Source organism: Lontra canadensis, unplaced genomic scaffold, assembly GCF_010015895.1.
Source record: "Lontra canadensis isolate GAN:19392208 unplaced genomic scaffold, GSC_riverotter_1.0 scaffold8, whole genome shotgun sequence".
NCBI classification, from domain to species: Eukaryota; Metazoa; Chordata; class Mammalia; order Carnivora; family Mustelidae; genus Lontra; species Lontra canadensis.
Genome location: NW_022631002.1, coordinates 637,119 through 660,218, shown reverse-complemented (window position 1 = coordinate 660,218; position 23,100 = coordinate 637,119). Strand labels below are relative to the sequence as shown.

The window sequence follows — 23,100 nt, the reverse complement described above, 5'->3', positions numbered from 1 at the left end:
TTGTGCCGCGTTCCCCTCTCCGCGAGCACAGGGCTGCATCTGCCAGCAGAGGGCGCCGGAGGGACGCGGCAGGAGCGGGGGCGGGGGCGGCCGCGCACCCTGGAGTGGGCAGCTCAGGGCCCGCCGCAGAGCCAGCACCCGCACAGGTGTTCTGCTCCCCGACCCCGCAGGCCCAGCCACGGGCCCCAGCAGCCCCCCTCCCGGTGCCGCATGTGACACACGGAGAGTCCTGCACGACACGCCCAGGGGGGAACACACAGCTGTGCTGGAGCAGACCCACGGGTGCACACTCCGCCCCCAAATGCTGGTGACAGCATCAGGGCAAGCACCGTGCACGCGTGCAGACGTCTGCAACAATCCTGGCCTGGAGACTTCGTGCTCAAACCGAACCTCACTTTCTTCCTACCCCACGACACTCCCTCCCTGCGCTCACCCAGACCCACGACTTGCAGGCAAGGGTGCCCCGGACAACCGTGCGGGTCCAGGTGAGCCACCTGGCAGCCCCCAGCTGAAACGCTGGCCATCAAGAGATGGACGCTTTAAGGCCTGCAGGAAACACGAACCCAAGAAGGCAACATGACAACGGACTGCGCATCACAAAGAAATCCCGACCAACCAAAGCAGAGTGGGCCGCTGCCCTGCCCCAGAGTAGGCTCCGCTGGAAGGAGAAGCCCCACCACGGTCTCCTGAACTCACAGCAAGGCTGCTGGGGAATTTACAGGAACGTCCCAGAGGCCGGACAGCAAACTTAGACCCCCGCCATCCAGAGAGCTCGTGACCAAGCCGCGGTACCAGGCCCCTGCAACCAGAACGGCTAGAGGCACAGAAAACAGGAGGGAGGGTTTCCAGGCCAGTCTGATTTCCTGCGGACCTAAAGCCCGACTCCCAGAATCTCTGCGGGGCCCTCCGTTCCGGCAGGAGCCTGGCGTCCACGTGCACCCACAGGCTCCCCTACTTGCTCACCCACCCCTTTCTGTCCCCACTGTGCCAGCACAGCCACAGCAGCCGTGGGCTCGGTCACACCCCTGTCAAGGGTCCCTGGGGGCCATGACACCATCGTATGCTAGCTAGCAGAACCGAACGCGTTTTTCTGGCTTTTAACTAACCAGACGTGTGCGCGCGGAGCCCACAGAGGGCGCTGGGGGAGGGACGTGCGGCCTCAGGAATAAAAGCCACGGCACACGTTTCCGGGCTGTTCCCTCGGCCATTTCTCCTGATTTTCACACATGCTCACCTAGTGTCAGTCCCTGTCACTGTCCTGCTACCTGACACGGACCCTCGTGCGCAGGAAGCCCCCCACCCCCCATCCTGGCAGGGCCTCCGCTCCTTGTCCTACGGCTACAAGCACGGTGTGGCGGGTTCGCCCCAGGTTCCGTGGCTCCCTGGGCATTCTGTGCTCCTCTTGCCCCTGCCCGTGACCCTGGGAGACCAGCAGGCCAGGAAGCGCCCTGGGCACCAGGCTCAAGAAGGAGAGACGGTCTGGGCTGGTAGGAGAAAGGCCGGGTTCCTGCCTAGCCCGAGGAGCTGCTCGACACGGCATCAACTCGAAAGTGCACGTGCCAAGCATCACTAGCCCCTGCACACACGCGCACGCTCACGGCCCTGCTCTGCACCCCCAGACCCCAGCGGCAGAAAACAGCACAGGCCCCCGCTCACTCGGTGAGTTCCCTCTGGCCTTTACTTCGAACACCCGGATTTAACTTGTGTGCTTTTGCAGCCCTAAGGGAAAACATGCTCATCCTGCAGCGCAAGATGTCCAGGGGACTCAACAGAGCACAGGGGGCCTGGGAACCAGGGGAGAGGAGCCCACACTCATGCCTACACCTGGGCACACACCGGGAGCCCCGCTGCGTGTCCTGGGGGCGCGGCCGTCTCAGGGGAGCTCTCTGTGAACCTCTCCTATCAGCACTGGTCACCCTGAATATCAACAACAGAGAAGATGCTCTCAGACCTCACTCCGGACCTGCCAGGCCTCCAGCAGGACTCTCCCAAGAGTCCTGGTGCAAGGCTGACAGGTGCAGAGAGGCTGAGGAGTGGGGCACCTGTCCTGGGGGAACCACCCAGGCAGGGTCCAGGGTCAGGAGATGCCTGAGGGAGGGGCCGTCAAGGACACTTTCTGTGGAAGAGAAAAGTCTGGGAGGTGGCGATGGCCTGGGGTGGTCAGGAGGGAGAAAGGGGGTGGCACCTGTACCTGTGTCCGAGTCCTTCTGCTCTCCATTGGCGCCCACGGTGAAGGGCAGCTTCCGTTTGGTCGCTCGCTCCCTCACCTCCTTCCCTCCATCACCGCGGTCCAGCTTTGGGGTCTTGGTCAGAGAAACTTTATCTTTATCCTAGAAAAGAAAACGGTGCTTTCAGACATCGTTCCCAAACCGAGCTCTCGGAATCCTCACACTTACTGTGATTGCGTTCCACACGCCGGGAAAAGCCCGTGTCTTACTCGGGCAGGGAGAAGCGCCTCCCACCCACCAGGCTCCCACGAGCACACAAGCCCCTCTACTTTTCTCCGGCCCCACATACAGCCCCCCTTCTCATCCCGAAACCCCAGTGTTCCCAGGAGTAACAAGCGAGGAGAGACGCAAGTTGTCTCCAACACGGCGTTCCAGGGAAGGATTAAATAACGAGGAAAACAAGAGCTGGCCTTAAAAAGGGAATGCTGGGGGCGCCTGGGTGGCTCAGTGGGTTAAAGCCTCTGCCTTCGGCTCAGGTCATGATCTCAGGGTCCTGGGATCGAGCCCCGCATCGGGCTCTCTGCTCTGCGGGGAGCCTGCTTCCTCCTCTCTCTCTCTCTGCCTGCCTCTCTGCCTACTTGTGATTTCTGTCAAATAAATAAATAAAATCTTAAAAAAAAAAAAAAAAGGGGGAGTGCTGGCAGGGGGAGGTCTGTTTTCCACCATGACCTCCTCTATGAATGGAAGGAGCTCAATGCCCCTCACGGGCCTGGGCCCCCCCGAGATCTCTCCCTTCTGGGATGGGGCCTCCTCCTTCCCCAAACGACATCATCACATGCCAGTGACACTGTGGGGCTGTTCTGGGGACAGACCCTGCAGGCCCAACCCCTGACGCAGGAGGCTGGGTGGAGCCATCACTCCCTTCCTAGTCTTGTCTCAGGGCTGGTCCCTCCTACAGGGTGAGGATCGAGAGGCCGGAACCCCAGCCCCATCCTGACCAGCATGCTGACCAAGGCGGACTGCGCCCAGCCCTGTGCCTGCCTCGCTGCCACCAAGTGCAGAACGGGAGCAGGTGCCAGAATGAGGGAGGGGCTCAGGGCACATTGAGCAACAGGCCGCTTGCTGACCAGTGCTGTCCACACAAGCAGGGAGGGCCCCTATGGGGATGGACGTGCACAGAGCCTGGGAGGCCAAGGGTGGGGCGGCCCCAGCCTCAAATGATGAAGGACCCAGCGCTGAGCGGAGGCAGGAGCCCCTGGTGTGCTCCACGCCCTGGACCCTGCAGCCCTGGCTGACAACACATCCTGGGTGGGGGCTGCTCAGTGGAGACGGCCCAGTTCTAACCATCCCCCGGCTCCATGCACTGCAAGCTCCCAGCCTCCCTGTCCGCCCGCGCCATAGCACGGGGCTCTGGGCGGCACACAATGAGCCCCACACGGGAGAACACACACAGCCTGCCCCACGGGCAGAAGGGACAGCATCCCCGCCAGGGGCTTGCCGTCTGTGCTCCTCCTCCCGAGAGCTGTCAGCGAACACGCAACAGTCACAGCCACACCCCCGCACACCCCACACCCCCCGCCCAGCAGCCTAGGCCCTCGGGCTGCTCCTGGGAGGAGACACCTGCCAGCACTCACAGAGCACGGCCACAATCCCCATCCTCATGGTCCCAATGGTCTCCCAGCTTCAACAGCCAGCCACGGTATCCGCCAGCTGCGGGAGCGGACAGGAGACACCCTCAAACGACCAGGGAGATTTCCGCCAGAACACGCGGCCAGCTCCAAGGGCACCTGGCGTGAGCCGCGGCAACACTGCTGGAAGACGGAGCCACACAGAGGCTGGCAGCACCCCGGCTCCAGGGACGGCCTCCGGCCGGGACCAGCACCAGGCCACCCCAGCCCTGACAGAAGGACAGAGCCCCGCAGCACAAGCCCAAGCAGCCAGCAACACCTGCCACCGAGCACACTCCCAGCGCCCGGCTACAGGCTTCTGTGAGAGAAGGAACGCGTGTTCAGAAACCAACATGACCCACCACATGAGGAAAATAAAGGCAAGAAAATCACACGATCACCCAATAGTTGCCTAAAACCTGTGACAAAATTCCCTACTGACCCTGACAAGAGCTCTGGGCACACAGGGGCACGAGGCCCCCTCCAGCAGACCAAGAGCCCCCGTGGCTGACAGCTGACGGGGTCCCCAAAGAGCTGCGTCCCCACAGCTATGGGAGAACAAACCGGGTTTTCAAGGGAGCGGAGGATGAGCCCGCCCTTCCCAAAGGCAACAGCCACGTCATCAGCCACGTCATCAACCACGTGCGGGAGACGTTCTGCATCAAGATCGTCCAAATTACACCCAGGAGGGGAGACCAGCGCTCCCACCAGAGCAGCCAAAACCAGAGACTGATGGCGTCGAGCGCGGACGAGAAGGGCACAGAGCAGGCAGAAGCGTGAGCTCTGACACCGGCGCAGCTCGCCACCGGCACTCCGGCTCCCGAGAGTAAACCAGGACCCTCACTACTGCCCACCCGAAGTCCAGCCCCGTCGCCAACGGAAAGTTCCATGCACAGGGTCAGAAAGGTGCCGGGACACCAGCTCGCCGAGCGTCCCCCGGAGCAGACAGGACCGGCGCGCTCAGCCGCAGGGAGACACAGGAACCAGACTGGGCTCGACCCCTCTCCCCCCTTTCCCCAGAGCAGGAACACAGCACTCACCCTAACAGCTTAGGGGTACATACGTGAAAAATAAACCATTCGGATTAGTAAGTGCATCGGAAGTCACTGGTTACAGAAAAGTAGCTGATTTCTAGAGACAACCAGGACATGGCGCTCAAGCATCACTTCAGTTACTATCAAAAGACACCAAACACGCAGGAATGACTCTAGCAGAAGACGTCGACCTGCGGCCCGCACACAATGACGAAACGCTGCTGAGAGAAAACGGAGACGAACAAAAGGAGGAGCGTCCCCGTCCCTGGGTCAGACCCGACCAAACCGCAGACAGGATGGTCTCTGCAGACTCCGCTTCCCGCCCCGGGTCCCATCAAAACGCCCCAGGCCTCCTGTGGAACCCAACCAGCTCGCTTCAGAACCTGCGTGGAAGCTCAAAGGACTGAAATGAGCAGGACCACGTGGAGGGGCCACACACACGTGGACCAGAAAATGGCCACAGTCGCCGAGGCCACCCCAGGCCAAGGGCCAAAGGTTCAGACCAAAGAGCGGAGGCTGCAGCCCCACCTGCCTCGGGACAAAGGCTCGGCGCTGACACGGTGTGTGGTGGGGGGGGGGGGGGACCCTGTTCAGTAAGTGACAGGGACCGTGTGAAGGTCCACGGGGAAGAAAATACACACGGACCCAGCCGTAAAGGGCAAACACTGACGGGAGCCCAGCCCGCAAGCAGCACGCCGCCACCACACCCAAGGGGCCGAAGGTCAGCTGCACCAGCTGTGTGACAAGGACACAGGCCAGCCTCCACACTCTCGGGGACAAACTGCTGGCCCGTCTGCCAGCGGGTGCGTGTCACGCCCCCAGGGGGAGCTGCCCAAACGTCCCTCGGCAGAGGAATGCACACGGTGGGGCGGCCGCCGCCGCACAAAGAGCCTGCAAAGGGGACAGTGATAGTCAACAGGGAGCCCCTGTGGAACCCCAGCAGGGTGGCCCCACTGTGGTGACGACGTCAGGAGGGGCCATAAGGAGGCCTCCCAAGGCGGTGATCGTTCTGCGAACTCTGATCCGGGTGGGGTTTGCCCTAGTGTTAAACAATGAGTTAAAGTCTCTGCCTTCGGCTCAGGTCATGATCTCAAGGTCCTGGGATCGAGCCCCGCGTCGGGCTCTCTGCTCAGCGGGGAGCCTGCTTCCCCCCCTCTCTGCCTGCCTCTCTGCCTGCTTGTGATCTGTCAAATAAATAAATAAAATCTTAAAAAAACAACAACAATGAACTATGAGATAAGACCCATTTCACTGGAGAGTTGACCATCCTGGAGTCTCAGCTCCTCACGTGCCAGCCGTGCAGGGAAAACCCAGACCTGCGACAGAGCCAGGAGGGGGTCGGGGCGGCGCAGCAGCTCGGACGGGGCTCTCGGCAGACCGGGGCTGGGCTGGGGCAAGGCCGTTCACTCGAGGTGGCTGCTGAGCTCTGCTCACTAGCAAAACGGGCCGGGACAGAGGCCCCCAAGACGTCCCTCCTGGGGGGCACAGGCTGAGAGAGAGCTACCTCACTTGAGAAGGAAGCAGAGCAGACGCACACGGCTCCCGCGGCAAACGTGCCCGCACGGCCCACGCTGCCCTCGACAGCCAGTCCCGTGCGGGCACAACCCCGCTCAGAGAGGAGACAGCAGCTCCCAGCCACACGGCGCGGGCCCGAGGTCAGAAGGTGGCCCCTCCAAGGCAGGCGCTGGGCTCTGGGGGCCTTTTCCGCGCAGCTTGCATGGGCGGAGAACTGAGCTGGGAGCACGGTGGTCTGGAGGCCCAGCTGCCTGCCCACTCGAGGGAGCTGGTCTGGAGGCAGAGAAGGCAGCGTGGACAGGGACACATGGGGACTCCAACCCCAGGAAAACCCACACTCGGAGCTGGGCACCATGATGACCAACGACGCTCGGCCGTTTTGTGTGAAAGCGTCCCAAGGTAAGAGTTACTGGGCTGACCCAGGGCACATCTGTCCCCAGCGGCTCCCGCCCCTCGTGGGCACACGAGCACACGGTCATCCCAAGCCACAGCCGGAAGCCCCCCACCCCAGGCCTCCCAGACCCGCAAGCTACTCCCGCACAAGCTCACACCAAAATGCAGCCTCAGCCTGCCCACAGCTCCAAGTGGGGCCTCCTACCTGCTCCCGCACAAGGCACGGGGTGCTGGGGGACAGGGCAAGTGGGACAGAATGCGTGGCCACAGATGCCCACGCACCAGAGCCTCTGCAGCCTACTCACTGTGACGAGCACACACAGGCCGACCTTCACGACCTGCCCCCGTCTCCCCTCAACCTGATGGAGGGCCCGGCTCTACTCACTCATCCCCTCCTACGCCCCAACCGGGGTGTCAGCAGAAAAAGCAGATGCACTGACACGGAGCTTCCGTTCACACAGGTCACAGCATGGGTGGCCTGCCACGCAGGCGTCCCGGGGGACAGGGATACCTCAAGAGTGAAGGGCGGTGCCCCCCCACGCACAGCTCACCTCCCACCACGAGCACGAGGCGCTCCTGTTCTGACCGCAGACGTGCGCACGGCCAGGGACAGCGCACAAGGGCACCCCAGCGTCCTGGTCGGGACGCAGCAAAGACGACCTCACTGAAACCACGACAGACATCTGCGGCCCCAGACCAGAAACGTGGGCCCACACCGACGCTGTCGGCAACCTGCACGTAACCCTAATGACAGCCTCACTCGGGCTCCCGAATAGCGAGCACGTCCTTAAGAAAAAGGTCTTCGGCCCAGACCTGGCCTGGATCACTGTCGCTGCAGACGGACGTCGACAAGGACGGGGACGACCAGAGGCCAGCGGTGGCGAGCCAGTGAGGGAGGGCAGCTGGGCGTTACCTTTCTCCCCGTCTGCTTCTCCACCATGTCGCTGCTGAGGGAGCAGTCTTCGTGCTGCGGTGTCCGTGAACACCCGCCCTTGGGCATCGTTCTCCTTCCTCACCTGGTCTTCATTTATGCGGCCGTCGCCTCGTCATCGACCGTCTGCTTCAAACGAGAGGACACACAGGGTCGGTCAGGACCAATCCACACAAAGCCCAGGCAACCTCAAATTCACGCCCCGGAATGGACCGGGTGCCGCCCTCCGCTCTGACAGGGCTGTGCTGCCCGCGGGACGGTGCCAGGAAGGGTCCTCAGGGTGGAGAGCTTGGCCCTGCGCCTGCAGGTCCCCTCAGCCCGCTCCACGGGCAGGGTCACACCCCAGGGGCAGTACTCACAACCGCCACCCTCTAGGCCATGGCCTTACCCCCACTCACCACCTGCACCCCTGGGAAGCAGCTGCCTCCCCGCACGGCCCCCAGACAGAAGGTCAGGATGAGAACCACGCAGACCCAATTCCCCAACTTCTCCCAAATAAAATGAGGGGGAAGCGGCCACGAGCTGCCCCTGAGGGAGTCCTCCCAGTCCCGCCAGATGTCCAGGCAACTCGGGTGCCGTGATCTGTGCCCACTGAGCCAGACCCTACACAGGGACCTGAGGCCCGGCGGCTGTATTTCCCAGGAAATGCCAGGGCATAGGCTGCCTTATTTCTGTATTTTATGATGTTCTGACGTGTTTAAAAACAAAAACAAAAAAACCTTGCTGCCTGGGGAGAGACGGCCCCTCCCAGAGCCCTTTCTTAGAGACAGCAAACCTTCCCTACACAAAACCGCCAGCCAACCCTTCACCTGACACACACAGGCCAGCCACCAGGCAACCAGAGGCCCTAAGGGCCTACAGCATTATTCCGACCGGCCAGTCCGGAGCTGTCCACCCTCCCGCCGGCCTGCTCTCCCGGCAGAAACCCCGGCAAAGACCGCCTGGCCACGCTGGGGCCTTCCCTGGTGGCCCTGGGTGAGCTCCCTATGAGACCTGAGAGGAGAGTCCACCAGTGGCCACGCTGACCTGACCTGACCTGACCTTGGCCACACGGACCTTCCGGAACGCGGCCTCCCGCTTGCTCCACGGTCTTCCCAAAAGCCACTGTCTTCCCTTTTTATACTTTTTGTGCTTTTAAAAATATTTTACTTATTTACTGAGAGGGAGAAAGCGCGCGAGCGACGTGAAGGGCGGAGGGAGCAGCCGAGCGGGGGCCCGACGTGGGGCTCAGTGCCCGGACCCCGGGGTCAGGACCCGCGAGTCCAAGGCAGACGCTTCACCCACGGAGCCACCAGGTGCCCCCACTTTTAAATGTTCACCCTCAGGGTCAGAAAACATCGTACACAAACCGCCGCACCTCCCGTGACACACCTCTGCGCTTCGCTGTCTGGATAAGAAGTTTCTGGGACTAAGTCACCAAGGGGCCGGCCCCGCATCTGCACGGGGTGCGGCTTCCGAACGGCGACCTTCACGCACCGCGGACACGGAGCTCTCCCCGGTCTCGCCGGCTCCCTGCGCGCCCTGAACCGCCCTTTCCCACGTCCTCCTGAGACCTCGTTCTTCCACGTTAACTGATAAAATCTCACAAAGCACCCTCTTGATACTTAACTGACCTGAGAAGACACCTCGGTTTACTTCAGGAGGAGGGACCAGGCTGACCAACTTGGTTCACTTCCTGACACCTCCCCCGCCCCCTACACAAAGGAGGGGGACCCGGAGGTGCCATCCACACGCTCCCGGGGAGGAAGCTGAAAACACTTCCTGCCTCGGCTTGCCACGTGAACGCGTCCTCCCTCTCCAACTCCCCAGCCCAGAGCACTGAGCCTGCCGGGCTCAGGGGCACGTGCTGCGACTCCTTGGCCATGACTCAGGAGAAGCCCCCGACGGCCTGCTCTCCCGACGGGAAATCAAACAGAGCCATCGTGGCATGTCCAGCCCTCCTGCTCGTGAATGCGAAACGCCCGGGCCAGCACGTGGCCGCACTCCGATCTCCCAGCCCACTCTGTCGTGGCTACGCCAAGAGACAGGCAGAGACGGCCACCGCGTTCCTTCAACAAGGGATTTCACCGCGTGTCCCTGAAATGGCTCTGGGACGTGGTCTCTCCGTTCGAAGTAGAGTTCTGAGACCCCTAAGCTGGAAGGCCTCCCCCTCCTTCCACCTGCCTCCGCGGGAAGGGCCGGAGCTGCAGAGCGGGACGCGGAGAACACAGTCCAGCCCCGCGACAAGGACCCCAGCCTCCACGGTCAGACTCTCTCTCAGAACGGCCAGAGGCGGCACAAGGCACGAGGAAGGAGTGACGTTAATTCTGAGCCTGGTCCCCCGGCATCTTCCATGTCCACGCGCCCTGGGCCCGGGCAGACGCCCAGCATCACGGGGAAGACCTGTGCCCAGCATTCAGAGAGAGCGTCTGGGACGTTCAGGGCGACTCACAGAGAGCCGCCTGGAGGCCTTCCACGACGGCCCTCCAGGGCGCACCCCCAGCTCTGTGAGGACCTTGCAAACCATTAAGTACGACACCGGTGCTGCCTGTGAGTGGTTCTCAGTGTCAGCGTTGAAGTCAAACCACCGAGGCCTTGGGTGCCAGTCTCCGTGCCAAGTCCCTCAGAGCCGGGCCGTGACACACGCCTCTGCCAGCAGACACCTGCCTGTCATGTTCTGTCCGTGTCCAAAATAAAACTGCTATCGTCTCACCAGCAAAACTGGCTTCCTTCTGAATAGCAGAGAACGGTAACCCAGGACTGACAAGCCAGCCCCAGACCACAGGCAATTCCAGGGCACGGAGCGGAGGAGGCTCTTGGAGCAGAAAGCGGGGGGCTGCTGTTAACTAAGTCTACCGGGGTGAACGTGGGAGCCAGAAGCATGGTGGCTTCTCAGTGGCTGGACGGCTGCTGGGGGAGGAGGAAACATTCTTTCCTCCTGCTGGGATAGTAAAACAGTCTCCTCCTCTTAGATCTGCAACGGACAGCCAGTGCTGGGCACAGGAGCTGCCCCGGCTCGCCCTGCCTCTCTGCACCACCGTAAATGAGATTTCCCTTTACTAATTTTCACATTTCATTTTGTGAACAACCAGCTAATTCCACGCGACCTGTCGCAGGGCGAGGGTGGCCCCAAGCCTCACTGCGGTGGTTCGAGGGACATTCTGTGCCAGCCACCGGCCCAGCATGCCATGCCCTGTGCCCACCCGGGAGCCTCAGGGCCCCGCCCCATCCCTCCACCAGGGGCTGGGGACACTACTAGCGATCGGGTTAGGAAGGTCATCCCAAATGTTCCGTTTCCTTTTCCCTAAGACGTTTTCCTTCGGCCCACATGCACGATGACAGCTGAGACCACCGAGGCCACCTCAGTGCCCCCTTGGTTGCAAACACCTCAGTAATTCCCAACCGGTCTGGAGCACGAGGATGACCACGATGGCCATGGTTCCCTCAGGGCCTGGGCCACCCAGCATTCCAGACTCATTTCATCAGGGGCAGTCAGCGAGACAGCTTCACGAAGGCTTTCCGCTCTATGGCTCAGAGTCGCCAATGATGTGTTCCAATTGGTTTTCCTGGCAAGCTGGACGCGTTGGGTCAACCGTCCTATGTCTCGCAAGACCCGCCTGGCAAGCTGCGGGACCAAGGGGACTGATGTCCTCCGTGACAAACTAGCTGAGGACGGGTCTCAAATGCACCTTCATCTTCCATCTACCTGGTCTCCCCAACCCCTCACAGGCTGTCCAGTCTAGAGCTGCACGGCATCCCCCCCACCCCTCCGCATCCAGCCAGCCTCTCTCTCTCGGCTCAGAGAAATGGTCATGCCGGCAAAGGGAAGGACGTGGGTGCAGAGAAAAGTCCCAGAAGCTCTCGTCACCACCCATGACTGGCACGAGGCTGGGCAGAACTACGGGTCAGGGGCCAGGCTCACCCCTTCTTCCAGGGGTCCTCTAGGAGGGCAGAGGCTGCCAGGGTACCACAGGCTCCCTGCTCACTGCTGGGCACTCACTTTTCAACCCACGAAGAGGCTGGGACCCCCCCCAACAGAGGCATCACAGTGGAGACCATCTCTGTGGCTGGGGCGGGGGTCCTCTCTTCTAACAAGTTCCAAGGCCACCTCAACCTGGGCTCTGGGGCTGTCTGACCAAACAACCAAGCCTCAGGCCCCAGAGGCAAGCTGGCCATCCCTGCTCAGGCACACCGTCACTGTGATCTGAGTCCCCTCACTCCCGGTGTCATAAAACGCCCTCCCTAAACACAGGGGCGCTCTAGTCCACGTCCAAAATAAGCACACTCCGGGGTACACGCAGACCCGTCCTCGGCACCAAAGTGGCAGGGCGTGGGGATGTCGGCAGGGCCGCGTGAATTCGGATGAAGGGAGCGAGGCTGGTCCAAGGCCGCCCAACCGCTGACCAGTCCCTGCACAGGATGGGCTCCTGGATGCAGGCCCTCTCCCGCACCTCCAAACCGAAAGGCAGCAGCTCCAGCTTCGCAAGCTGCTGGGAGGCACAGAGACCACTCAGGAGAGCAGGCAGGAACGCGTGGAGTTGGACGAGTCCCCTGACAAGAGCCCCCGGCCCCGCCTGACACCAAAGTCCAACGCCTCGACGGCTGGCTCTGGGAGTCTGTCACTGATCTGGCAGCCACGTGTCAGAGCCCGGCCTCCTGGTCTGGACAGGAAGCAGCTGCTGTCCGCCCGGGGCCACGCACGGCTGGGGAAGGTCATGCAGCTCTGCACCTGTCCTCATCACAGGGGCCCACAGCCCACGGGGAGCACCACGTGCTGTCTGACGGGCAGGGTCTCTCTCCTGCTCGCCCTGGGACCCTGTGCTGTGGGCGCCGACAGAGTCCGTTCAGAGGGGCGGGCAGGACAGCCACCACAGGAGCTCCCTCTCCAAACAAGGACGATGACCATGTCCCTCCCAAAGGCGCCTCGAGCAGTGTTCATGCTGAGCACAGCCACCGGAGTCCACAAGCACACACGGCTTACCCTAAGCCGACCCCAAACACCATACCCACACCGTCTTTTCTCTGCCAAACACAGAATCATACTGCAAGTCTCGCCACGGGTAGGAAACACAGGCTCCCTCCAGGACCGAACCTGATACAAGAGGGGAACCAATCCTACTGTAACACCGACAGTCGAGCAAAATCCTGGGGCTCAGCCTTATCCCTCCTTCTCAAGGGCTAAGCTAACAGCAAGAAACTGTGGGAGACCAGAAGGCATGTGTAGTGGCTGCATGTGGGTCAGAGCTGGAGATCGGCGTGGACAAAGCCACAGCCCGTGCAAGTTCACACAAGCCCTGGGGGGCCCATGTCCAGAGGACCAGGAGGGCTCGGCCCAGTCAGGCCAGGAGAGCAGCTCTTGTGGGGAAGGCGCAGTGGCCCCGAACTCAGGGTCACCAGCCCAGGCTGCTCCACGCAGGCAACACACACCAGCAATCAAGGAAGGCCCACCAGCACCCAGGACACTGTGTCCAACTCAGCAGCAAGCCCAGGAAGGAGAGAGGAAGCCTGAAAAGATGACCCCGTGACCAAACTCACACACGGGAGGGAGTCCTGAGAGCTCCCAGCACATTAAGAACCCCTCCCTGGGGCTCCTGGGTGGCTCAGTCGTTAAGCATCTGCCTTCGGTTCAGGTCATGATCCCAGGGGCCTGGGATCATACTCCGCATGGGGCTCTCCGTTAGGCAGGGAGCCTGCTTCTCCCTCTCCCACTCCCCCTGCTTGTGTGCCCTCCCTCTCTCACTGGGTCTCCGTCAAATAAATAAATAAAATCTTAAAAAAAAAAATGCTCTTTAACCAACTCAGAGACACATCGCAAAACAAAGAGAAACAAGGACTTAGAGGCAATCCTCATTTTAGGAGTACAGAAAAATTCATGGAGAGAGAATAAAAGAGTTAAAACTCTCAAAATGAGAGAAAAGGCTAAGAACTGGAGAACCAATACAAAAAGCTCATGTCCTGCAAAGGCAAAGGCACTACCAAAGGGGTAACAGAAGCAAACAGCCTGGGACACAACTCTTCCCACAGGAGGACTGTGACTGCCGGCAAACCGCCAGCGCCCATGCGACCTCCCATCACCACACCTCCAGAGGCGCACCTGAGGGGACAGGAGCGTGGGGCAGCGCTCAGGACAGCGCCACAGTCCTCGGCAAAGGAGTGGGCGGGACTCGGAGAGCGGTGCCCTGCATTCTCAGAGGGCCAGACAGCACTGGGGCGCAGGTCCAGAAACTCAAAACACCGAATTCAGCCACAATGCCAGCCAGGGCAAGGGCACAGTGAAGACCGCCTCAAGCCCGCAGAAAAGCCAAGCTACCACCTCCTCCTTCCGCAGAGGAGGGCGGGAGCTTACAGGAGTCACAAAATACAGCCCAAAGCCAAAACCAGCCCTCTTCCCACTTCGGTAACAACTGAGAGAGAAGAAGGAGTTTCTGATTTTATTTTATTGTTTTTTAAAAATTTTATTTTTAAGTAATTTCTACACCCAATGTGGGGCTTGAACTCACAGGATCAACTCAGAGTTGGCTGCTCTGGACCAAGCCCACAAGGCACCCTGGGTCTCGTATTTTATACCTTTGGGGGACAAAGCAATTCAAGACTAGCATTTGTGACATATGAAAGTCGCATGGAATGAAAATCTCCATGTCCACAAATAAAGTTTAACCAGACACGGCCACGTGTTTGCTACTGGCCCCCCACCACGGTGCAGTGGCTGTGCTGTCTGCAGGCTCTGAGGGAGCCCAAACCCCTTCTGGGGGCTTGCGAGGCCAAGACTGTTTTCATGACAACCTGCCCTTCCTATGGGACCGGTGAGGGACATACCCATACTCACACAACCCCAGAGACACGACCCTGCAGCACCCGCCAACTGTCCTGGAGCCAGAAGCAACAATTCGGAATCTTACTAAATTGCAAACCTTGAGGCCCCGTCCTTCTGTACTCTGACAAGACTCAAGGGTGTGTGGCAGGCAGTGAGAACTCCCAGGAAAGCCTCTGGGCCTGGCCGGCTGACCCGGCTGCATTTTCACAGAACACAGGTTCAACCTGAAAGACTCGCAGACAAACCGGTATTATTACTCAAACCGTTATTATTACTAAGAACTGGGTATCCAGTTCTCTTCTCAAAAATCAACGAACTGGAAAATCAACAGTAGCTGTGGTCAGTAACAAAATTTGAGCTCCCAAGTGCAACCTGAGCTCAGGAAAACTTGCATCCATGTCCATGAGCTCAACAGCACCCCAGCACCTGAAGACATTGTAACGGGGCTGCCGGTAACTTCAAAAGGCAGGCACATCAAGTGGGCTCCACCGCGGGGCTTACACAACCCCGTGAGCTGATGTCAAGAGTCTGATGCTTAACCAAAGAAGGCTCCCATGCCCCTCAAAAATTAGAAATTCTTCATATAAACATGTTAGTATTAGGAGGATCTGCATGAATCAACATTTTCCAAACAACCAATACAGGACACCCGCCAGGGAAGACCCACTAAGGGACAGGACATAGCCACTGACCCGCAGTGCCAATGCTGTAGTGGCTTTCCAGATCCCCTGAGAAGGTACCCAAACATGTCTCTTTTCACACCACATGCCTGTGAGAGGCTGGACTACTTCTGCACCTAAAAAAAACAAAAAACAAACACACCCAAAAACCAGCAGCAGAAAGCCAGATGGAGTGCAGACATGGAGTGGTACCCAGCTTGCAAACCGAGAAAACAGTGCCACTTCTCACTACGTTTGATTTCTTTTGTAAAATAGTTACTCTCCAGTAAAAACTTATATGTATATGTACTACTTCACTATTCTTTACAAGTTTTTTAAGTACTCTCTACCCCCAATGGTGGGGCTCAAACTCACAACCCCAAGATCAAGAGTCACATTTGCTCCAACTGAGCCCGCCAGGCGCCCTGTACTACTTTATCTTCTAAAGTGAATTAAATATCAAACTATTTTCTCAGTTCCACCTTCAAAGGCAACATGTGAGTATACGAACATGAGAGCTGCAGCCCACAGAACGGAAACCACGTGGGGGCCTTACTAACCCTTCAGTGTTGTAAGAGTCGGCCCAGCCAGCTTGGGGGCCCCATGGAAGCACAAGGGCACAGAGAACCCTGCAGGGAGAGGACCTGCTGCAGAGGAAGGACACCCAAACCAGGAGAGACCGACAAGAATCCAGAGACCAGCGTCTGAGCAGAAGGCCAAACTGTCCTAAGGAAAAGAAGTGGAAAGATGTCTAAAAACAGAAAGAACGCATGCAAATAAATAAGCTTAAAAGGAAAGAACCTCAGATTACATAAACAGATATTAATAAGCAAAATTAAATAAAGTCAAGGTCCAATAGCTGAAGAAACAGTGTTCGACCAGCAGAGCCCACGGCGCACACGGACCAGGAGCTTGGAGCTGCCGCAGGGCAGGGCAAGGCTGACAGCTCAGTCCCACGGTGGTGAGGGGACACCTGGACATCTGTATGGACAAATGTGACAACTTCCAAACTTACACAGAAGTCAATTCTGGACAGATAACAGATAACAGATCTCAAGCGCAAGAGGCCCAACCACACTGGACAATAGCACAGAAAAACACCATCACACCTCCGTCAGGGTGAAGAAAGACCTTTTAACCAGAAACATTAACCATAAAGGTAACATCTGAAAATTCTGACACATTGAAAGTAACAAGTTTGTCTATTTTTTAAAGACTTTATTTATTTATTTGACAGACAGAGATCACAAGTAGGCAGAGAGGCAGGCGGAGAGAGAGGGGGAAGCAGGTTCCCCGCTGAGCAGAGAGCCCGATGTGGGGCTCGATCCCAGGACCCTGAGATCATGACCTGAGCGGAGGGCAGAGGCTTAACCCACTGAGCCACCCAGGTGCTCCTTGTCTATTTTTTTTTTTTTTTTTTACCTGAGAGAAAGAGAGAGCCAGGCAGAGGTAGAGAGAGAGCACAAGGGGGAGCAGCAGGGAGAGGGACAAGCAGACTCCCTGCTGAGCAGGGAGCCCAACGCAGGGTTCAATCCCAGCATGTGGGATCATGACACTTAACCGACTGAGCCACCCAGGTATTCCAAGATTTGTCTATTAAAGGTCCCCTTCCCACAAGGAAAAGAGGGTATTTTCTATGCATGTAACAGACAAAAGCTTTTGGTTTTTTTTTTTTAAGATTTTATTGTATTATTTATTTGACAGAGAGAGATCACAAGCAGGCAGAGAGGCAGGCAGAGAGAGAGGGGGAAGCAGGCTCCCCGCTGAGCAGAGAGCCCGATGTGGGGAGCTCGATCCCAGGACCCTGAGATCACGACCCGAGCCAAAGGCAGAGGCTTTGACCCACTGAGCCACCCAGGCGCCCCGACAAAAGCTTTTAACCAGAATATATAAAAAGCTCCTACAAATCATTAAGAAAAAGACAAAATATCCAAAACAAAAAATGGACACAAGACTTAAGGCACCTCACGGAAGAGAAAATGTAAAAGGCCAGTAAGTAGGTAACTTACCAACTGCTGTAACCATCCAAACACTGTAAACAAAATCAAAATACGGTATCCAGCACCGACGAAGACAGAGCAGAGGGAAGGAGTCCATTCGGACGGGAGTGTGGGCCGCGCACATCCCGCACACACGCACGAGCACGCGCCCCACAGCCGCGTGTCTGAGGCCGCGCTGGCACGGCGCAGCGCACGCCAGGGACGACGCAGACATGACCTGAACGACGTTGAGAAAAACACTCTCTGTCCCCAAAGGCAGACCGCCGCTCTGGGGCTCCGAGCGCGCTCAGAAGCGAGCTGTGGTCGCCGGCGGAGCCCGGGGCCGAAGGCTGGACTCAGGGGCGAAGTGAAGCGCGGACGTTTGTGCTTGGTGGGCGAACTGTACCGGGCCGCCGGGCGGACCCCGTCAGTGGAGCGTCTGCTTTGGGCTCAGGTCATGACCCCAGGGTCCTGCGACGGAGCCCCACATCAGGCCGCCCGCTAGGGTGGAGCGTGCCTCTCCCGCTCCCGCTCCCTCTACCCCCACCCCCACTCATGCTGGCCGGCATGCAGGTGCATGCGATCGCTTGCTCGCTCGCTCTCAAATAAATAAATAATGATCTTTGTTTTCCAAAAAGTGAGTTGTCCATTTTTACTCTGTGGACAGGGCGCATCATGTTACATTTCACAATAAATAAAGTCCAAGAGGCCGGTATGTTTAAAACGTGGTATGAATAAGGCCCTGGGGCAGGCATTATCGACTGGGCACCGGACGGCATTCCAGACCGGCCTCCCTTCACATGACCCAGGTCCCCAGGAAGGGACAGTGTAGTTACACAGACCTTAGAGGGCAGCATCTCCAAGCTTCCCTAACCTATGCACAAAGTCCAGCCCAAGACACTAATGACAGAACAGAAGGGAAAGCGAAATCTCGAGACCTGAATTCAAGGCAAACACACAGCTCTCCGCTAAGGGGTGAAGAGGGACGAGAAAACAGCAGGAAGCACACCGTCCTCTGTAGAGGGGCGAGGGCAGAGACTGACGTGACAAGAGGACAGCCATGTGGGCTGCTCAACCGCGCGACAGGCGGGAACGGCAGACTGGAGGACGGGAGAGGCCAGAGCGTCGTGTGGGCTGATCTGCGTGGAGGTGACCAGTGAGGGAACAAACAGCAGCAAACACATCGGAAAGAGGGCCAGACACTCTCGTGCATTCCCACTGGGAAGGCACAAGGTGGCCCCGGAGGACGGGACTGGGCTCACCTTGCAGAGTCAAGCATGTGTCGCCCTACAAGCCCCATGGCTGGAGCTGTCCTGAAATGCAGCACCGCCCAGAGACACAAACCTACATGCCAGGAGGCTGCTTGAAGCATGTGGCAGATCTACACCACGGAGCAGGACAAAGTGGGGGCAAGGGTTCTATCGCTCTGGGCCGGGCTCCCCAGTAGCGCCAGCTGTAGACGCAGGTGTGCTCGCGGTAATGAACACAGAACACACGAGGCCGGTTCGACCCTGAAAACCAGCACACAGTAACAGGCTAAAGGAGAGAATCGCAAATCAAACTGAAACAGAAAAAGTACTTCACAAAACTCGGTACTCCTGAGGACAACGTGCAGCACGACAGCAGCACAGGGGAGCAGCCCGACGAGGTCACACACATCCACAGGAGCGCGGTGAACGTCGTTCCTAACTGAGGAAAACTGAACGCTTTCTCCCCAGGATCAGGAACGAGGCCAGGACGTCCCCTCCCTCCGCCGCTTCGCGACAGCACAGCTAAGCACTGGCCTGCGCAGTAAGGCAAGAAAAATTAAAAGCATACAAATTGGAAAAGGAAGAAATAAAACACTCTTTTTGATGATAACATGACTGTCTATCTAGAAAACAGCAAGGAGGGGCGCCTGGGTGGCTCAGTGGGTTAAGCCTCTGCCTTCAGCTCAGGTCATGGTCTCAGGGTCCTGGGATCCAGCCCCGCATCGGGCTCTCTGCTCAGCAGGAAGCCTGTTCCTCCTCTCTTTCTCCGCCTGCCTCTCTGCCTACTAGTGATCTCGGTCTGTCAAATAAATAAATAAAATCTTTAAAAGAAAAAAAAAAAGAAAACAGCAAGGAATCTGTAAAAACTCCTAGAAATAATGAGTTCAGGAAGGCTGCAGAATTCCAGATCAACACACGGACCCTCCAACAACAGGGGTCTGAAGTGCACAGGCCCATTTACATGCAGAGTTTGGGGATGAATACAGCGCAGTCTTGCAAATGTATTTTCTCTTCCTTATGATTTTCTTAGTAACATTTTCTTTTCTCCAGCTTACCTTATGGTAAGAATATGTAGTATGTGAGGGGCGCCTGCGTGGCTCAGTCAGTTAAGCATCTGCCTTCAGCTCAGGTCCTAGGATCTGGCTGTGTGTGGGGCTCCCTGCTCAACGGGAAGCCTGCTTCTCCCTCTGACCCTCCCCCAGCTTGTGCTCTCTCTTCCTCTCCCTTGCTCCCTCTCTCAAATCTTAAAACAAAAAACCAAAACAAAACAAAAAACCAAAATAAAACAAACCACATACACATATGCACATACACAAAATATGTGTAACATTCAACCTATGTGTTAATCAAATGTTTATGTTACTGGTATGGCTTCTGGTCAACAGCAGAGTTCTGAAGGACTCAAAATTATACCCAGATTTTCCAATGTGTGGGGGCTGGTGCACCTCACGCTCCCGTCGTTCAAAGGCCAACTGCATTTCTACGAACTGGCGATGACTACGTGGAAACATGATACAGTCTACAAAAGCCCGAAATAAAAATGAAAAACTCAGGTATAAATCTAAAACAGAAAAACTATGAAAACCTATGAAAATCTTTAGGGCAGATAAGTAACAGGAGAAAATCTTTAGGGCGAGGCAAAAGTTTTTATTTTTACTTCCTTTAAGAATTTATCTGTAAGTGGGACGCCTGGGTGGCTCAGTTGGTTAAGCGGCTGCCTTCGGCTCAGGTCATGATCCCAGCGTCCTGGGATCGAGTCCCACATCGGGCTCCTTGCTCGGCAGGGAGCCTGCTTCTCCCTCTGCCTCTGTCTGCCTGTGCTCGCTCGCTCTCTCTCTCCCTCTGTCTCTGACATAAAAAAAAAAAAAAAAAAAAGAATTTATCTGTAAGTAATCTCTACATCCACTGTGGGGCTCGAACCTACAACGTCAAGATCAGGAGTCACAAGCTCCACTGACTGAGCCAGAGAGGCACCCCCAGGGACAGAGTTTTACACAGGACCTCAGCAGCACCTGCGATATACGGGAAGTGATACAGGGCATCGCCACGAGATTACAGCCTTTGCCTGGGAAGACCCAGGTCCCAAGGGAGAAGACGCCTGCGAAGCATCAGACAGGGGCTCCCTTACTAGTAAAGCACAGTCCGAACAGCAAACATCCAACAGTCCCATCAGAGAACGGCCACAGGACAGGAGCACTGAACCGTGGCTCTGGGGCCGCAGCAGGTGCGGACAGAGATCACCCAGCAGGGCGTTTCTGGAACACACGTTGTCCAGAGAGTGACGCAACGCCCACCATCTCCCGAAGGAAGTGGTTCGGTAACCATGTTTCTGGGGGTGTGCGGAGGGCATGTGTGCACAGCAGAGACACAGACTGTTCTTCTCTCGAAAGGAAGCTGTCAGGACATTTCAGACACACTGGCCGAGCTGGTTAAGGACCCTGGGTTTGTGGTCAGATGCGTCGACGCTTCTCCGTCTATAAACTAAGGAAAGAAAACCTTCTCCTATTAAGAGGTTAGAGCAGCATCTGCGGCGGGTTTGGGGCTTCATCGATGCTCCTTAACCACCCGTCATCGGGCGGGAGGCACCAGGAGGTGTGTTCCCAGGGGCAGAAGCGTGGAGGCTGGGGAAGCTGGACTCCACCCGCCTCTGATCCTACACACTCCCCTGGTGTCTCCCCTCGTCCTCATGTCACTGCCCTGAAGCATCAAGTCCCACCTGCTCGGAGGCGGGCCAGGAGCCACAAGTGCTGCAGGCTGATGCCACGGCCCCCCTGGTCAGGTGCTCAGCAGGCTGTGGGGTCCTCGGAGACGCGACCAGGGTGGGCAGCTGGGACCTGGCCTGGGAGTATGGAGCGGTGGGCACAACCGCAATGATGAGTGTGCAGAGGCCTCCAAAGCCACACCACGCCCACAACAACTGTGCAAACCCTGCCAAGAGCCCAGATGTTCCCCACTAGAGAATGGATGGACCACGGTGGCGCCAAGATGTGGATAAAGCCCCTGGAGCCTGCGAGTTGGCAGGGGACAACTGCCTTCACCCGGGTGGTCATGAAGGCGCAAATAAGAAGGGGCCCTTCCTCATGCACACAGAAAGTGGGTGCCGCCTCCCATATCACTGCTGGCCTGCGAGGTCTCTGCCCCCCTCAGTTCTGGTGAGCCTGGCTCGCCAGCGAGGCCCTGCACCCGGCACCCAGTGTCCCAGCCCCCGGTACCCCACCTGCCACATCACTCCGTGAGGCAGAACAGTAGGTGACACCGCCACAGGATGCAGCCCTGCCCAAGAGCCCCCTGGCCCTCCACGCTGGCCCATGTCCCCCCTTCTCGCACGTGTTTTCTCTCATGCCAGCGAAGGGTGTTTCCGAGTCTCCCCAGGCCTCGCTCCAGAGGCTGGAGGTGAAGACAGCACACGTAGAGGTATTGTTGGGACAAAGCTGTGGGGCAGGCTTCAGTCTGCCCGGATTTTTTTTTAAAGACTTTATCTATTTGACAGAGAGACAGCGAGAGAGGAAACACAAGCAGGGGGAGTGAGGGAGGGAGAAGCAGGCTTCCCGCCGAGCAGGGAGCCCCACGCAGGGCCCAGACCCTGGGAGCACAACCCGAGCTGAAGGCTGATGCTTGACGACGGAGCACCTCAGGCCGGTCTTTGATACGAAGGACGGCTGACATCACAGCAGACCACCACCACACACGCCCTGAAGACCGGACCGCCAGGCCTGCATGGAAAGTGCTAGCGCCGCCCACACTCCCTCGTACTTCCCTGTAGGGTTCGGGCAATAACCGCTGTTCTCTCCCGAACGGGCTGCAGACTGGAGGCGCCGCAGAGAAAGGGGAGCGAAGCCGCCTGCCGGAGCAGGTCCTCCTGGGGGCGTGGCTGACGGGTCCCGGCACTCGGCCGCCCGGGGGGTTCTTGCACGTCCCCGGCTCTGCCAGGACAAGCTGACTCTGGGCGACAAGCCAAGAGAGAGAGGACAGCGCATTTCGCAGGCGTGCGCCATTCCAGAGAGAAAGGGGCCCTTCCCACCAGCAGGAGGGGCAAACGGCAGAGCCTCCGGGAGGAAGACAGCCTGCACTTACGGCAGCGTCCCGGGGACGGCCCAGCGGGACACGCACCCGCACAGCGTCCCGCCCATCACACGCAGAGCGTGAGCGGACGAGTGCAGCAACGGAGGTGCCGTGTGTGCCCCCTCCCTGGCTTGGCCTCGGCTGGGTGCGCACACACGGGCAGCTCTGAGCGTGGGTGCCTTCCGGAACCCCGGGAGTCCGAGCGTCCTGTCTCCCAGCCCTGCGCCCCCATCCCACGTGGTGTCCACGTTCCTACCCCAGCCCTGCGGCAGAGAGGAACAGGCAGTCGGGTTACACATCCACGGGACACCGCCGAGGGTCTGCAGAAAGGGTGCCACATGCATGGCCTCACCAGGAGCACACAGGGGTGCACCCCCACCTGTGCCAAAATTACTCGCACAACGACAAGATGGTTAACCCCAGCCCACAGGGCGCACACCACCGTGCTGGTGCTCATGGCTGCCTGATCATGTATGTCTCTTCCCATCTGAGCACCTATGCCCCCCGGGAACCCTCCACTCTGCGCCACCCCATGTGCCTTCACTCTCTGGACCCCCTCAGGAGAGCCACAAACACACTCAGAGCCGCGCTGGCAGAGCGGGGGAGAGGACAGTCCTGCCGACCCAAGCTCGCTGTTACACAGAAGACG

General features: G+C 58.4%; 1 protein-coding gene across 4 annotated transcripts in view; it reads right to left on the bottom strand.

Moving 5' to 3' along the window:
* The window catches only part of ANKRD11 (ankyrin repeat domain 11), a 112,032-nt gene that overhangs the window by 24,257 nt on the left and 64,675 nt on the right, over positions 1-23,100 (bottom strand). For 2 of the 4 annotated variants that reach the window (XM_032853754.1, XM_032853756.1), the window contains exons 2-3: positions 7,691-7,837; positions 2,192-2,330 (exon numbers count right to left, since the gene is read on the bottom strand). In XM_032853754.1, the coding sequence (XP_032709645.1) occupies positions 2,192-2,330; positions 7,691-7,777 (226 nt within the window). In that variant the 5' untranslated portion in view covers positions 7,778-7,837. Of the gene's footprint in view, positions 1-2,191; positions 2,331-7,690; positions 7,838-23,100 lie in introns of those variants that run through there. The other 2 variants (XM_032853755.1, XM_032853757.1) reach the window with 2 other exon arrangements.